The following is a 16,960-nucleotide window of genomic DNA, read 5'->3' on the forward strand; positions in this document are numbered from 1 at the left end:
CCTAGCCTTGAGCTGAAGAGCTAAGGGACAGTGCCCCACAATGGACAAAAAAAAAAAGAAAAGAAAAAGAAAAAAATAATATAAAACCACTCCAAAATGCAAAACCAGTTTCTAGAAATTCTAAACATAAACTGGTGCTTGTTTTGTATTGCTCTAGGGGAGGTCTTACAGTTTTAGAGAATTGTAACCAAAACTTGACTAGCAACCCAAACCAGATATTAATTTGCCCATAGGTAAGTCTCTAAGGATTGAAATGGTGCTTTGCAACCTTAGCTGGCTTGCTGTGGTCTGTCCCCTATACCTCTCCAAACATCCCTCAGGTGATTGAGTTAAACCTTTCCATTGATTCCTTACTATTTTTAATTTCTTACATCGTGAGGATATCTCTTGGTAACAGAACCCAGAATAAATGTCCCCAACTCTTCTGTCATGGGGTTCCCATGCACTAACCCCTCCCCACATCATGTACATGTTTAATTCAACACCCTAATCTAAGATCTGGCTTAGATTCAAGATCATTGTTGTTAGTATTGGGTTTTAAGCCTTGTTTATTTTCAGAGTGATCCATGGACACACAATGTATGTCAATAAAAGCAACGCTGGCACTGTAGCTCTTTTGAGAAAAATGGGTGGGAGGGGTATTTTTAAGCCATTCCCACTAGAGGGCACCAGACCCTGCACTTACATCCTAGGTCGCCTCTCTAGCCACCTGCTTTGTGCACTTCCATACTGTCTACACTCCCAACTGGAGGATTCCATGAAGGTTTCCAGCATGCACAAGATCCAGACAAAACTTGGTCTTCTTCGGAAGACCAATGTTTCTGAGGGGCTTTGAGCCTTAAGACTCTGTCTTCCTTAGTAGTGTTAGGCCCTGATTCAAATACTAGTTCTAACATTTCAACAAACTGAGGGATCTGGACACAAACACACCCAATCACTGAGACTCCTGTGGGAGGGATGGATGTGCTCATAACCAATGTGTTACATGCCTGTTGTTTTTCAGGCCATTACTGTACACTACAAACCTATTCTCTCATGCTTCTTTCATAGGTTAGGAAACACTGACGTCCAGACTTACCCAAGTTGGAAGCTTCTCTTGGTTTTGAAACCTACATAGCCAACTCCTTGGGCAGGAATTTTTATGGACCATTAATGATCACCTTATTCTGAGGATGGCACTCTTCTTTCTGAGCCACCCTTGAAGAAACTGTAGGAATTGGTTTCTCTCTCAATCCTGTCAATTCCCTCTCGACCACATGAGGCATACAACTCTGGGGCATCTAGTGAAGGAATGTCAGAACTGAGAGGCCCGGTGTTTCAGCTAGGTGATAGGGACAGTGTTAAGACACAGGAGCTTGTCAGGATGAATGCTGTCAGGGAGGAGGGAAAACTCTTTGGGAATCTTCCTAAATGTCATTGAGTTCAAATTAGAGAGGAGGTAAAGTGGGAATTGGTAAAACAGAACTCACTCACTTGGACTCCAGACCAGGGTGAGAGGGCTGTTGGTATTTCATGATCTTGGTTTTCCCTATGCTTCGATAAAACTATGAAGTGGATATATTTCTTGTGTCACTTGATCATGATCACGACATGACCTTGTCTGAAGCCTGTGATTATGTCAAACATGGCCTACCTGTAAGTTCCAGGCCAGCTCCTGACATAGCAATCTGAGTAAGCGATCTCAGCCAGCTCCTTGCTGTCATGGATATTTTTTTCCTTTTTCTCATCTCTCTTCAGCCTTGTTTCATGCCTGGGAGATGATACTGTGGCCAGGAGTTTGTAATTGTTTGAGCAACTAGCTATTACATGCTTTCCACCATGTTGCATTAGTGTTTCTCCCTCAAGGACTTGAGGAGCAGGGGCATTCAAATGCCATTCACTGACTGGCATGTAGCCAACATTATGTCCACCTCCAACACCATCCATCAAGGTAGTCACAGGCAGGCCTTAAACTTGTGTCCTATTACTCCTGATCCTTTGCTTTCCACACAACATGATGGCAGCATCCGATGACCAACCCACACCAGCACCTGGACTTGGAATCCCAAGTCAAAGTTTTGTCCACAAAACTATGGAAGGTGTCTAAAATTTTCCTACCACGGACCAAGGCCAGGGCAACAGAATCTGTAGGTTGCTCTTCAGCTGGGAGTGCTTGTAAGGGCTGACCCAGGTTTTAGACAACCCTTCAGGACAAAGGTACAGAGGGATTGTAAGGAGGTAGGTAATGGATGGTGTTGTAGGTATTATAGCTATTAAAAGGAGATGGAGGATTACAAGCTAAGGTAATGAGCTTCCTCTTACCCTTGAATCCATTTACCTTTATTCTCTCACCTGAGAGCAGGTTCTACAGCTCAGTTTCTATTTTAGAGACCATTATAGGATCCTCCGATGCTGTATCACTTTAAGTGCAAGTCAACATGTTAACATCTGGAGGATTTTCCATCCTCCCTAGAGCCCACACCCTACTTCTGCTGAGGCCATCTATGTCTGTGGTGGTATAGACAGAATACTTACATTAGCAATTCATGCTTGTGTTGTTGTTTTCTTGGGATCTGGGTTAGAAGATAGAAAGAAATGCAGAAGTGATTTGTGTGCATGCATGTGTGTGTGTGTGTGTGTGTGTGTGTGTTGTGGGGGGGTGATGTGCACGCATGTGCACACATACACGCTCTAGTTTTAGGGCTTGAGCTCAGGGCCTGGACACTATTCTGAGATTCTTTTGCTCTACCAGTTGAGCCACAGCTTCATTTCCAGCTTTTTGGCAGTTCATTGGAGATAAGCCAGGCCCAAAGAAACATAGGTCCCATGGTTTCCCTTATTTGCAATATCTAGTATATCTATGAGTCAAGCGGAAAAGGTCAGATAATGTGATGTCAGGAAAATGAACCCTTAGATATGTATCTTAATGTTTTTTTCTTTCATGCATGTGTTTCTAATGCATTTATAAGATTATCTCTTTGTTGCTTTGTATGTCCCTCCCCCACAGTATAACCCCTGCTTTCACTATATTTGATGTCAGTATAACTTGAGGAGGAGAGGGGGGAAAACCAGTTGTTTAAAGATACAGGTGGACCTGTTGCAACAATGAGAAGTACAAGTTGTCATGTCCAAAACGAGCTTTACAACATCGGTGCGGGGGGGGGGGAAGGGGGGAAGGAGAAAGATTGGGATGGGGGGGGGAGGGGGGAGGCTGGGAAGGGATGTGAAGGGTAAACAAAAGGAGGAGGCTGCAATGCTTGGTAAGAAATGTACGCATTATCCTGCCCATGTAATTGTAACCCCTCTGTACAGTAGCTTCACAAATAAAATAAAGAAAGAAAAAAGAATCTCACGAACTTTCCTGCTCGGGCTGGCTTTGAACCAGGATCCTCAAATCTCAACTTCCTGAGTAGCTAGGATTATAGGCACTGAACCACCATTACCTGTCTTTCTCTTTGAGGAGTATCCTAAGAGTTTTTAATTTATTCTATGGCAACTAATAGTCTCTTCATCACATAGGTTTTATAATTCACTTAAAAATTAATTTAGCTGCTATAGTGGCTTCTGCCTGTAATCACAGCTAATCAGAAGGTAGAAATAGGAGGATCAAGGTTAATCCCTATCTGCAAAACTAAATCAATACCAATACCACCAAAACACACATACACACACATTCACATGCACATAAACACAAAAATCTTTCTAATCTCCTTGAAGTGGAAAAATGCCAATTCTCAACCTTAAAATAAATGTACTTTAAAGTAGCTAGCTTGCTGCAGAAACTATCAAACCCCCTCAAATTCTTTTCATGTTTATTATAGTGCAGAAGCTCTCCACCCCACCCTCAAAGTCTTGTTTCTTTTTAGTTAGCTCAGCACACAGAGCTCTCTGTGTAGTCCACTAATAGAGATCTGAAATATAGCTGAGTTGGTTCACAGGAAGAGAACTCGGTTAAGTATATAGAAATTGTGACTTTAACCATCCATCAAGCATTTTACGTCCAGCCAAGTCAAATCTGGGTCATGTATTTCATTTCTAAGACCTCTACTATCACAAGGAGGTAAAAGAACAAAATAGGATTGCCACAGCCTTTTCACTGAAGAGCTTTTGTGGAATTTCACATCCCCTCACATCCAAACTGCACCCTCTCTTGGGAGACAAAAACAGTGAAGGATGTACATGCATAATTTATAGCTCAAACAGGATACCCCAAGGTTAATAAAATTTTATTATAATCACATGGAAAATGAACACAAAAAATTAGGAATCTAATTTTCGTTGAGAGACACAACGAAAATTAGTTTGTAAGCTACTCATGTTTGGTTCAAAGCAATTTAAGTCAGAAAATAACAACCCAGGTTAACCAATGAAAACCAATAGTCACTAAGCCTTCTTAGGGTAGATCGAAAGAGTCTGTTTTTAGCCTTGGGTCAATATTCAAATTTTTCTTTCAAGGAAAAGGAAACTCAGCAAATGTTTTTATACTCTCAGATAAATATGACAGTAAAAATGAGAGGTATAATCTGTTTGAAAGTGTATATATCAATGAGAAGAGAGAGAAGGCAATTTGGAGGGGGGAAAAAGAGCACTTCTCATTCTTTATAAATTGATCACTTGAGGCTGGGAATGTGGCTTAGTGGTAGAGTGCTTGTGAAGCATGCATGAAGCCCTGGGTTCAATTTCTCAGTACCACTTAAAACAGAAAAAGCCAGAAGTGGCACTATGGTGCTGTGGCTCAAGTGGCAGAGTGATAGCTTTGAGCAAAAAGAATTCAGGGACAGTGCCAAGGCCCTAAGTTCAAGCTCCAGGACTGGCAAAAAAAAAGAACGAAAGAAAAGAGAAATTGATATTTGGTGGCTTGGAAGTGACATAAGTCCTTTCCTCTAATCCTCATTTGGCAGATAGAGGAAAAAGGCTAACAAAAGTACAACTGACACCCAAGATGGTCTTCTCTTTGTTTTTCCCAGCCTGGCAGACAGATAACCTACCCAAGAGAGAGCTTCTGTTGCTCCTCAGTCAGTTTCAACTGCATGGCTCCTAGCAGAGATGACAGAAACCAAAAGACTCGGCATTTAACAGTCCCACTTCTGGCCAGTGGCACTGCATTTCCATCATGGAGCCCAGGCATGTATTCAGATGATCACCACCAGTCTACGCACAGGACAATGGAAGTGACAGGCTGGGAAAAGTCCTGCCTGCAACAACTGTAGGTTGCACACTGAAAACTCAGGGGGAGAGACCTAACCTGCCACCTTCTGGGCAGGGCAAAGGTATATTCTAGAAGCTGTGGTCTCTCTCCATAGCTCCAACAAGTCAAGGAACCCAGGACCAGGATGACATTTCTACTCCTTTCTTAAAACCAGTTGCTAATGTGACCATAGGGGCTGTACGCCACTTCCTTCTTTTAGGAACGGAGCTTTCAGCTGCACACTCGGAGCTCCTGCCTGTAATCCTATCGGCTCAGGAGGATGAGATCTGATGATTGTGGTTTGATAGCTCCAATTAACCACCAAAAAGCTGCAAGTGAAGGTGAGGTTCAAGTGGTAGAGTGCTAGCTTTGAGAGAAAAAAAAAAAAGCTAAGGGACAAGCACCCAGTCCCTGAGCTCAAGCCTCTGTACACACACACATACACACACACACACACACACACACACACACACACACACACACACCTTTCATTTGTGACCAGGGAATTCCACAGAAAGAATTCATTATTATGTCTAAAAGCTATGCCCTAAATTTCCTTTTTCACTTATTTTTCTTAGTGTGCTACTTCCTAATATTTTTTAATGATTTTTCATGTCCCACCCCCACTAAAAAATGCATTATCTCAAGAATATTGATTTTTATCATCCTTGACAATAGCATTTCCTTCTCATATCACAACAATCAAAATTTTTACATTTCGACTACTTCCAAGTCAAGTTTAGAATAAGTGGTTGGAAAGGAAACTTTCATGAGATTGACATTATTGCTTAAAGTGCTTGAATTGGTTGATTACATGGGAAAAACAGAAAGAAACCTAAGACGCATGTAATTTTAAATAAAAGCTAGGAGTCTTTTTTTTTTCTTTTTCTTTTTTTTTTTTAGCAACAAAAATCAAGTGAATGCCACACACATACTATTTTGGTTACACGGAAATGGGAGCCAAAAATAAATTAATGTAATACTAGAAAACAGAAAATTTAATTAGACAGAAAAATAGGAACTAATTGTGCCTGACCCATACCATCTGCATGAGTTAATCACAATAGTGCTGATAAATGCCTTGATCAGATGACAGCAAACCAGGAGGAAACATGTAGTGCACAATATTTTAATACACATGAATATACAAAGTTGATCAAAATGTAATGTTTAAAGATAAAATCCATCTGTAATAAAGCTACATTCCAATATCTAAAATAAGCCCTATGCGCCAATTAGAACATAGTTCTCTGTTAGGCATGCCCATGAAATTAAGGGTAACCATGAAAATAACCGCATAGGAACCATTTCTGTCATTTTTCCCCCCATTTCATCAGAAATCCAAAATATACTCAGGCCATTAAACCAAACATGATTGGCTTTCTCTTCAAATCAATACCCCATGTACTGTTTGTTCCTTGCTCTCTGCATACCAGTCCACTTCATGTTGCTTTGGAAGAAAAAAAAAAATCCATCAAAGTAACAGGACTAGATGTCAGCACTTTACAAAATCCACTTTCAAACAAACAATTTCTTTTTTTCACATACTGTATCAAAACCTAGATGCTAAACTAGCAAGTGACAGATAAAGCAAATATTTCTTCTTTTTTAGGGTGTAAAACATTGTAACTTATTTTTAAACCCCCATCCTCCTGGAATAAGCCCCCATTAAAAACCCCAGGCATCTAGGGAATATTGCTGAGCCTTTGTGCTGTTATCATGATCTTGGAATGGTCCCTCACACCCCATACCATTCTCTGCTTTATGCTAGGAATGAGGGATGGAAAAGTAGGAACGTGTTTACATAATATTGTCTTTACATAAAGAAAAATGAGGGGAGGGTAGCTGCCAAGGGTTTGTTTTGTTTCTCGAAGAGGAAAAGGTAAGGAAATACCAGATAGCTCTTAATTAAAGGGAAAAAAATGATGCGAGTACTGATTGAGAGATATGACATCTCCACTCTTCTTGTATCTCTTGAATGCCTATTATATTCTCCATATTCATAGTCTCTTCTTTTTCCAAAAATATATTCATGAATACTGAATTTTAACTGACTTTCTATTAAAAGCAATTAGTTCAGTTCAATCACTGGGGGAAAATTCTTTACACATTCCAAAGGAAAAAAATATATTGAACCTATGGCATTATTTAAATATTACTTCTACAGACTTCCAATTGAAACATTTTTGTGTAATAAATTAGCTTCATGAATTGTTGGAAAAAAGTTTTTCCAAAGTTACTTTTAATAGTTTTCCTATGATTCAACTCCAATATATTTGAGATCAACCATCTTTTTCATAAGTTTTGTAATCTATAGTCAAACTTATGCAGTATGTATAGCATAAACATTTCTCTGTTTCAATTACCTTCAAGTGGAAAGTGCTTTTCCTGAAAGAATAAAGACTCACCTCCCAGGTAAGTGATTACTGTGTATGTTTTATGGAGGGAAAAAGACAAATATTCATAAATATGAATTTGCCTGTAATCAAGGCAAAGTACACTTTTGTTACTTGTATAAAACAATAACATGATCACCCTGTTTGTCTTCTCCAGTGAAGAGTAAAAGATTTAACTTCAAGCATGAACAAATGAAGTGTTGGCATGCTTAAGTTCAAAGCAATTAACAGTTCAGGATATTTCAAAAGTAAGAAATCCAGTTTCCATCACAATAAAGTGCTATCCTCTTCATTGTTGTAAAATGGCCACTAACATCTTCAATCCGTGTTTTAGTTCACATTATGCCAAGAGTTCGCATGTTCGCTCGCTCGCTGCTATACTAGGTAACAAAATAATATGTTCACAGTATATTACAGAATATGGAAGCCAACTCACTTCCTGAAGAGAGCCAAGATTTATGACTCATTTGTAGGAAACCAAAAAGCAGCTCTATGGCAAAACACCAAATCGACCCTTTGAATAAAAGGTACCGGTAATCAAAGCTCTAATAAATACATACATAACAAAAGTGAACAAAAAATTAACTATAGTGAGATGAGGTTCTTCCAAACAACGGTCTTGTCAAGCATTCTAGGAATCTGAGCCAGAGAAACAGCCGCCATGTTGCCCATTCTTCCACGTACCCACTAACACTTCCTGTGACCCAACCCACACCCAGCTAATGGACTCCAGCAATCCCTCTCCTGAGGGATTTTTTTTTTTTTTGCTTTTTTTTTTCTCTTTTGCTCTGGGTCTTGCCAGAGCTTCAGTATACACACTGAAAACATGTTTTAGGAATGCAGCTGTACCATGTGGTTGATGGTTGGGGATACGCTTGGTGTGGAAGGATGTCGGTGCTGACTGGCTAAGAGATGTGCCAGATGCAGTCCCGTGGTGTTCCAGCCCCACCACCACAGACTGTGAAACATGATCAGCAGGATTTGAAAGATAGCTTGAAAAGCTTAGCAGTGCCAGATACAGGACAAACATAACTCACAGGACCTCACAGAAGAAAAGTGTCACTGAAAATTAACAGCATCAAGTTATTTTCCTGAAACTTCAGTTTTGGTAGAAAGATAAGAAAAGTAACTTTTCACTGTCCATAAAAATCTTCTTCCTCTTGGCTCTGCCTGCCCTGAGCTCCAGAATTCTTATTAGCCCCTGGGATTCTAATGGAGAGGTAAACACACCTGATGCAGATGCTCGATGCTAGGCATCACTAACAGCTTCTCTTCACCCTGTTCCTTGTGAAGGATGTTTTAGAGGATGTTCTCCGTTACCCACTCTTAAACATTTTCACTTGCATACACTTAAAGCTTAGAGTTGTAGCCCTAAAAGGTGACCATCTACCCAATTCCTCCATTCTTCTGTCAGAAAAAAAGGCAGATGAGATTTTAAAAAATATGGGTAGCAATGCTTCCAGGGACAAGATAAAGGAATGTATTCTAAGGAAACCCCCAGAAGTCATTTAGGAAGTTTAGCCAATACTCAAAATGGACTGGAACATTCATAGAAAATGTCATTCTAATTCAGACGTAACAAAAATGGCAGAGCATTTAACCAAATCCTAAAATTAGCAACTGTGACTCATAGAAATCTTACTACAATCTGGTTGCAGTTAACCCTACCTCAGACCAAAAGACAACCAAGAGTAATGCTGCATGTGAAACAATGAAGGGAGAAAGTTTAACAGGGCCAGACCGTTGAGACTCAGAGTGACAGCATTAGCGGGCCACTAAGAAGAAGGAGGTCGGCAGAGAAACAGGGTAATAGTGCTTTGAACATCTTCCCCCATGTGATTTAGTCCCACAATTCTTTAAGTTATTCTCTTGACTGGTAGAATAAAATATATCCAGATTCTGAATTTTTTGATATATCTGACGTCAGGCCATAAAATTCTTCAATAGCTTGAGCATCTATTTTCTGCAACACACAAAAAATGAAACAGTGCAATTATTTGCTGGGAAAAGAAAAACTAATAAAAATAACTTACTAGTTGTTATACAAATTACAATTAGGAATTTTTATGAACATCGAGTGTGTGTGTGTGTGTGTGTGTGTGTGTGTGTGTGTCTGGGGATTGAACACAGGGCCTCATGCATGGCTAAGCTATATACCAGCCTCACAAGTAGGAACTTGGGATTGCAAATAGTTAACTCCATAGACTTTAACAGAACATCATTACACAAATTTCAAGTCACTAGGGAAGAAAGACCATCCTTTCATTCATCAACAACAATACGCAGGTGCTATTTGAAGAAGCTATTTGAAGGTATTCTGTCTTTCAAGTGATAAACTGGAGGGTCTGGGAATAATTTTACTTGTGTTATTCTACTCCATTTTAGTTACTAAGTTAAAAACAGATCAAGTGGGAGCCAGTGGCTCATGCCTGTAATCCTAACTATTCAGGAGGCTGAGACCTGAGAATTGTGGTTCAAAAGCCAGCTTGGACAGGAAAGTCCGTGAGACTCTTATCTCCAATAAACCACCAGAAAACTGGAAGTGACGCTGTGGCTCAAATGGTAGAGCTATATAGCCTTAAGCTGAAAAGCTGAGGGACAACTCCCAGGCCCAGAGTTCAAGCCCCATGACCAGAAGGAAAAAACAAACAAACAGATATGTCTTTAAATGTATGTAACTTGGTGTAAAGGTTTCCAGGCCCGAGAGATAAAAATAAACAAATAATTTTCAATTATAATCAATACAAGGAAATTTTGCTATAGTAAGTGAATATGATTTGCTCCCTATCAGAGAGGGCTGCAGTCACTGTAGTAATAGTACCTCGCTTTAAATAACCATGTCACTCAGGGCAGACTAGAGTTTCAGATGTGCCATGACTGTTGCTGGCCGGTAACAAGAGCACAGTAGTAACAAGTCTACATTCACATTCCTCCCTGTGGAGCAGGAGGATCAGGAGGATGTAGTTTTGATAGAAATGTAAGATGTTTTCAATTCAGACTATGGGGAAATAGGTTTAGATCAGAAAAATATCTGAAGTAGATATTGTCCCAAATCCTATATATACCTTATGCCTACTGGAAAATAATCTGCATACCAACCTCTACAATGTCATCATCAAACAAAAGCCAGAAGCCATGGCTTTTCACAATAGTGATGTAATGCCCTCGATTTGGACCACTGGAAAAGAACAAAGGAAAGAAAGTGACCAGGTAGACATTTACTTTATAAAACTCTACTCAGCCCTTTATTAGCAGAGATTTCCACAACGAGAGAAAACTACTGTCATAAGGCAAAGCCTAGCACAGTGACACATGCCTGTAGATTCATCTACTCAGGAGGCTGAGGCAAAAGAACCCCTTGAACCCTCGAGTTCAAGGCCAGCCTGGGCCACATAGTGATATCTCATTTCAAAACTAACTAAATAATACATAAATAAGAACTTGGTACAGCTCCTGTCTATTTCCACAATTCATGGCAGATCACATGGGTGTCAGCAATAGCCACAGGGGACTATAAAATATACAAAAGGGCTGTCTTCCAAACATTTAAGAGCTGAACAGAGAAAACAGACATTCAAATTTAGCAAATATTAACAAAGAATTACTGTGTACCTACTATGTGTCAAAAACAACTGAACTAACAAGTCTTGGGACTTGGTGGTATGGGTCAAATATGTCTCCCAGAATTCATGTGTTAGAAAATCCCCAGTTCAACAAGAGTTTAGATGTTGGAGTAGGATCTTTGCTTTGTTTCATTTTGTTTTTGAGACAGGGTCTTGCTCTTTAACTCAGACTAGCCTCAAATCCATAATTCTCCTCCTTCAGCCTCTCAAGTGCTAGAGTTACAGGCCTGGGTCACCAGAACATAGATTATCAGATGTGAGACTGCATTTTCACGACACCAGTGTGTAATGAAAAATAAATCAGCCAATTTCCTGCATAGTTAAGGTACCATCTTGGTATCCGAGCATTTATAGCATCTGACAGAGGTAGATGGAAAAGAAAAGATATTCGGTCTATGGCCCCCAAGCAAGAACCCCTGCAGACAGGTGGAAATCGGCCCCATCCCAAGAAAAAGCACACACCCATTCACCCATCCCAACCAAGCAAAGGAGCAAGCAGGGGGACTTTCAACAAATTTTCTGTCAATAGATGGAATAAAAAATGTTTGCTCAAGGGACTTGCAACTAAAACACTGCTTATTCATATCTAGAACATGTCTCTTTCTTTCTTTCTTCCCCCGATTGTATACTTACTGCTAAAAGTGCAAAAAGAATATGTTTAAGAATAGACTTCTGGGGGGTGGGAAGGTGGCTCAGTGGTAGAGTGCTTCCCTTGAGCTGAAGAGGTGGGGACAGTGCCCAGGCCAAGTTCAGGCCCCATGACCAAAAAAAAAAAAGACTTGTGTGTGTGTGTGTGTGTGTGTTGGTCCTCGACCTTGAATTCAGGGCCTGGATGCTGTCCTTGACTTCTTTTTACTAAATGCTAGCTCTCTAGCACGAGAGCCACAGAACTATTTCCGGTTTGGGGGAGGTAGTTTATTGGAGACAAGAGGCTCATGTATTTTCCTGCCTAAGCTGGCTTTGAACCATGATTCTCAGATCTCAGCCCTCTGAGTAGCTAGGATTACAGATGCAAGTCACTAGTGCCCAGCTTTAGATCTGATTTTTTAATCACCTAAAGTGCCACAAAATTAGTAAAATCTGATTTACTGCTTTCAGATTTTATTCACCCATAATAAAATACATTAGGTATCATGCTATATATTTAATTTTGGATGTTTGAAAATGGAAATCACAACAATGAAAGCATAAGCATTTATTTTATTTATGGGTTTTGCTGTTTTGTTGTTAGTGGTACTGGAGCTTGGACCCAGGGCTTTGCACTTGCTGGGCAGGCTCTCTACTGCTTGAGCCCTGCAGCCAACATTATTTAAAACTCATGATAAGAACCATATCTAGCCAAAGGAAACTCATTAAATTACTTCCCACGACATTTGCATAGTTGTTATTGTAATATTATTGTATGAAAGTCTGTAGCTATGTTTATTTACATACAGTCATTACCACATAATGACATTTTAGCCCATAACAGATACAGACATAACAGTTCTGGCATAAAATTATACTGCCTATGCTATGGTTTAGATATAAAATGTGCTCCAAAACTCCTGGGGGTGGGGAGGCCTTCCTCCTATAAGCTGGCTTTGTCAGGTATTTTATAACCATGTTGAAAGCTGACGTCACAGTCTAACTTGCATACTTGTCTCATGTATCTATTTCGTTCACATCATGATGAAATTGCATACTACCACATTTCCATTGTTGAGCACCTGAATCTTTTTTTATAATTTTTTTTCCAGTCCTGGGTTTTGAACTCAGGGCCTGGGCACTGTCCTTGAGCTTCTTTTGTTCAAGGCTAGCACTCTACCACTTGAGCCACAGCGCCACTTCTGGCTTTTTCTGTTTATGTGGTACTGAGAAATCGAACCCAGGGCTTCATGCATGCTAGGCAAGTGCTCTACCACTAAGCCACATTCCCAGCCCAACATATCTGTATCTTTTGAAGAGATAAATAAAAGTTTGCATTGAGTTTCACAACCCAGTAAGGTGTAACTAGGTCTATTTCATCAGATAAACAACCAGTACACTCATCATGTGTACCTGCCTCCTGGCCCACCTTTACCTGCCACAGTGAACAACCACAGCGACCAGGTCATACATGCGGTCCAGGTTCACGGCATCACTGGAGGTATTGAAGAGCCGGAGCTCCAGAGGGAAGACCACCCGGTAAGACAGCTTGGTATACCTGTGGAGCTGTTCCATGTACTTGAACCGCTTTAGGTGGAGGGCTAAAATCATGGGCAGCTTTTTTACCCTCATCCTAAGAAACCATAAAACAGAAATCAGTTGTAGCAAATGCCTATTAGGAGAAGAGAATATACTATCACCTGCACACCCAAGAATAGAAGCATGGCGGGGGTGTGGGGAGGGGTCTGGCAAATAACCAAAACAGTTTACAAAAAGAAAAGTATGCTCATTTTTAGACTAACTTATTCTATATCCTTGGCTAACTGGAGTGTGCCAGTGAAGAAAGAACAACAGTGTATCTGTTTGATTGAAGAAGATGCTGCAGAATTGATGTACCATTCAAACACCAGGTGCAATTGCTGACACTGCCTTCTGCCTCCCAGAGTGGAAAACAGCTGGACAATCCACTTCGTGAAGTGGACAGGAAGACTCAGAGGTTTCGAGATTGGGGAGGTGGGAAGAGAATAAAGGAAAGTGTACAGACAGAACTGGAAACTTCCAAGACCAGTTCAAGGATGCCTGTGGCCCACATACCTGGGCATCCAACACTAAGCAATCATGGACAACTCCGTTGCCTTCCATGTCTCTCACTTTCCTCATTTATAAGTCACAGGGGCTGCCTTAGGGCTATGTTTCCCAAACTGGCCCAGGAGCACTGTGAAAGTTACCAGACATAGAGTTCCTATGGCCAAGTTTGGACAAGACCACTATTTTAAAGCCCTCCATGTGCAATAAGTTCTGAAGGGTTTGAGAAATCTTTCACTAAAGGATGGATGGTTTATTGGAAGTAGCACATACCCATCTCATACAAACATATAGCTTTATTTTCATTGGATGACCACTGGTATTCCTTAGTTAACTATCAAAATAGTAACAGGGAATGTACGAAGCACTGCCAGGAGAAGGGTTTCTAGTTCCCACCATTACCCTGTGCTATGTACACCCTGAATTAGGGTACATGGTGCTCTGCCTGTGCACACCTTCAATGCATAATGGTTGGAAAAGATACACTTTTTGGGGGGGCCAGTCCTGGGGCTTGAACTCAGGGTCCGGGCACTGTTCCTGAGCTTCTTTTTGCTCAAGGCTAGCACTCTACCACTTGAGCCACAGTACCACTTCCAGCCTTTTTCTGTTTGTGTAATACTGAGGAATGGAACCCAGGACTTTATGCATGCTAGGCAAGCACTCTACCACTAAGTCACATTCCCAGCCCAGAAAAGATAATTTTTAAGTGAATATTCATCTTGCTGGACACTGCTAGAACATGCTTGTAATTCTAGGTACCCTGAGGCAGAGATGAAAAGGATCCTGGTTCAAAGCCAGCTTTGGGCAAAAAGTTTAAGAGACTCCATCTCATCAGAAAAAATTTGGGTGGAGTGGCATGCACCTGCCACCCCATATGGTAAGAAGCATAAATGGCAGGATCAAGGACCAGCCTAGCTTGGACAAAAAACAAGATCCTAATCTAAAGCATTACCAGAGCAAAAAGCCTTGATGGCTTGGCTTCAGTTATGGTAGAGAACTAGAAAAGCACAATCAAACCATGGTACTGCCAAAAAAAAAAAATGATAACCATAAAATACTGCTTTCCATTAGTGGGTTTCCTTCATATATATTCAAAGTAAAATGACAGGAAGTGACACCTTATTAGTGGATGGGTATGTGTGTGTACTTGAACTCAAGGCCTTGTGTCCTTGCTTGGCTTTTTCTGCTTAAGGCTGACATTCTACCACCACTTGACCTACAGCTCTACTTCTGGAATTCCGGTGGCTAGCTGGAGATAAGAGTCTCACAGGATTTTCTACCTGGATTAGCTTTATACTGTGAATCTCAGCTCTCAGCTTTCTGAGTAGCTGGGATGACAGCAGGGAGCTACTAGAACCTGGCATAACTGATAGATTTTCAAAAATCTCTTTCTGTAAGAAATGTCCATGCCTAAAAAAATCCTGGTATCTACTCTTTGTTTTGTTCTGTGACAAATTCTCGACATAATTCATCTTGGATTCCCAAGAGGATACCAATTATAGCTGATACCCAATTGTTTACCCAGTACAGTATTTGTCATGGAACACTGCCCCACGTTTGTTGAATGAATGAGTGCAGGAAGGGCAAACAGACAAAGGGTCTTCGGTTAGCATTCTTTTCCAGGTATCACTGGTAAGGAAGGTTACTAATGCCCAAAGCTGCATAAACATGAGACTCAAAACCATGCCTGTTGCAACCTCAACTGATTCCTTCTGGGGACACAGAGCCCACCCTTAACTTACCTTTTCTGGGCCTCCTGCTTGCTGCAGCATGTCTCACAATAATACTTTTGTTCGCTACACAGTGTTTCTGTGTTGCTGAAGTCTCTGTAGAGAAAAATGGTTTCATCTTTTAAAATATCCACACATACTTGGCGTACCACATTTTAAACCCCTCTGTTACCTACAGGGTAATCATTAAATGAGGAAAACAGTACTCAGAAACAATCCTTCTTAAGATTAGGGAAGATTACAACAGCAGAGCATGTCTACTGCATTGGGTCAAGACCTCACCACAAAAGCTTTCAAATATAGCTTCATGAAAGCCAAGCTGGTAGGTCATACTAGTAATACCAGCTCTTGGGAGCCTGAAATAGGAGCATCATGTGTTTGAAACCATCTTGGGCTACATGATAAGACTGTGTCTCAAAACAAAACATCTTTAAGTGGATCAACAGGTTTCCAACAGATTCAGAAAAAGACTCAGAATTAAGGAAGCAAAAAAAACCCTATAAATTGGAAATAAAAAATATTATAAAAGAAAAAAATGTTCCCTAGAGTAAAAGCTGACGTGTAAATCAGGCCCCAAAAGGCATTCATGAGTCCAAGTGCTGGTGGCTCACACCTGCAATCCTAGTCAGCTTGGGCAGGAAAGTCTGTGAGACTCTTATCTCTAACCACCAAAAAGCCAGAAGTAGAGCTGTGGCTCAAGTAGTAGAGTGCTTGCCTTGAGCAAAGGAGCTCAGGGAAAGTGCCCAGGATCTGCTTTCAAGCCCCAGGACTGGCACAGCCACAATAACAAACTCAGCATTCATACAAAATGCAAGGTAATATCACTGTGTGGTTCATGAAAAATGGTATGTCTCAGAAGGCTCATGTTTTCAAGACCGCAAGAGGAAAGACAGTGAACTCTGAAGCACACACAACTGCCCTTGTGTTGAACTAAGAAAACCCCAAGTTATTAGGAGGTGGCTACCTCCCACCCACCCCTACTCCCACCTCCCTTGAGGATGAGAACTTTGGCCTGTCTTCTTTTAAGAAAGAAGGTCATTATGCTTGTCCTGAGTATAGTCATAAGGTTTTATTCTGCTACTTGTGATTTTCTTTTCTTTCTTCTTTTTTTTTAATCTCAGAGTCTTTCATTCTCTTCTGATTCTGCTTAACAAGTCTGTGGTCTTCAAAAGGCAGAGAAAGGATGTAATAATACCCTGCAGTTCTGAAGATGCTGTGACATTTTCTTATTCCCCATGTCCTCGCCGCAGCACAGCGGATTGTATGAGATAGAAAATGGTATTGAAATGGTGATAATGAATGTACCACTTACACAGAGCATATCAAAGACAA

The 16,960-nt window shown here is 40.7% G+C and overlaps 1 protein-coding gene across 3 annotated transcripts in view; it reads right to left on the reverse strand.

Annotated features, from left to right (window-relative positions):
- Positions 1–5,951: 5,951 nt before the first annotated feature.
- Usp46 (ubiquitin specific peptidase 46) overlaps positions 5,952–16,960 on the reverse strand; it is a 67,053-nt gene continuing 56,044 nt past the window's right edge. For 2 of the 3 annotated variants that reach the window (XM_013009171.1, XM_013009172.1), the window contains exons 6-9: positions 15,641–15,724; positions 13,249–13,446; positions 10,663–10,741; positions 5,952–9,526 (exon numbers count right to left, since the gene is read on the reverse strand). In XM_013009171.1, coding sequence (XP_012864625.1) covers positions 9,425–9,526; positions 10,663–10,741; positions 13,249–13,446; positions 15,641–15,724 — 463 coding nt within the window. In that variant the 3' untranslated portion in view covers positions 5,952–9,424. The remainder of the gene's footprint in view (positions 9,527–10,662; positions 10,742–13,248; positions 13,447–15,640; positions 15,725–16,960) is intronic. The other variant, XM_013009173.1, reaches the window with a different exon arrangement.

Source organism: Dipodomys ordii, unplaced genomic scaffold, assembly GCF_000151885.1.
Source record: "Dipodomys ordii isolate 6190 unplaced genomic scaffold, Dord_2.0 Scaffold8, whole genome shotgun sequence".
In the NCBI taxonomy this organism is placed as follows: Eukaryota; Metazoa; Chordata; class Mammalia; order Rodentia; family Heteromyidae; genus Dipodomys; species Dipodomys ordii.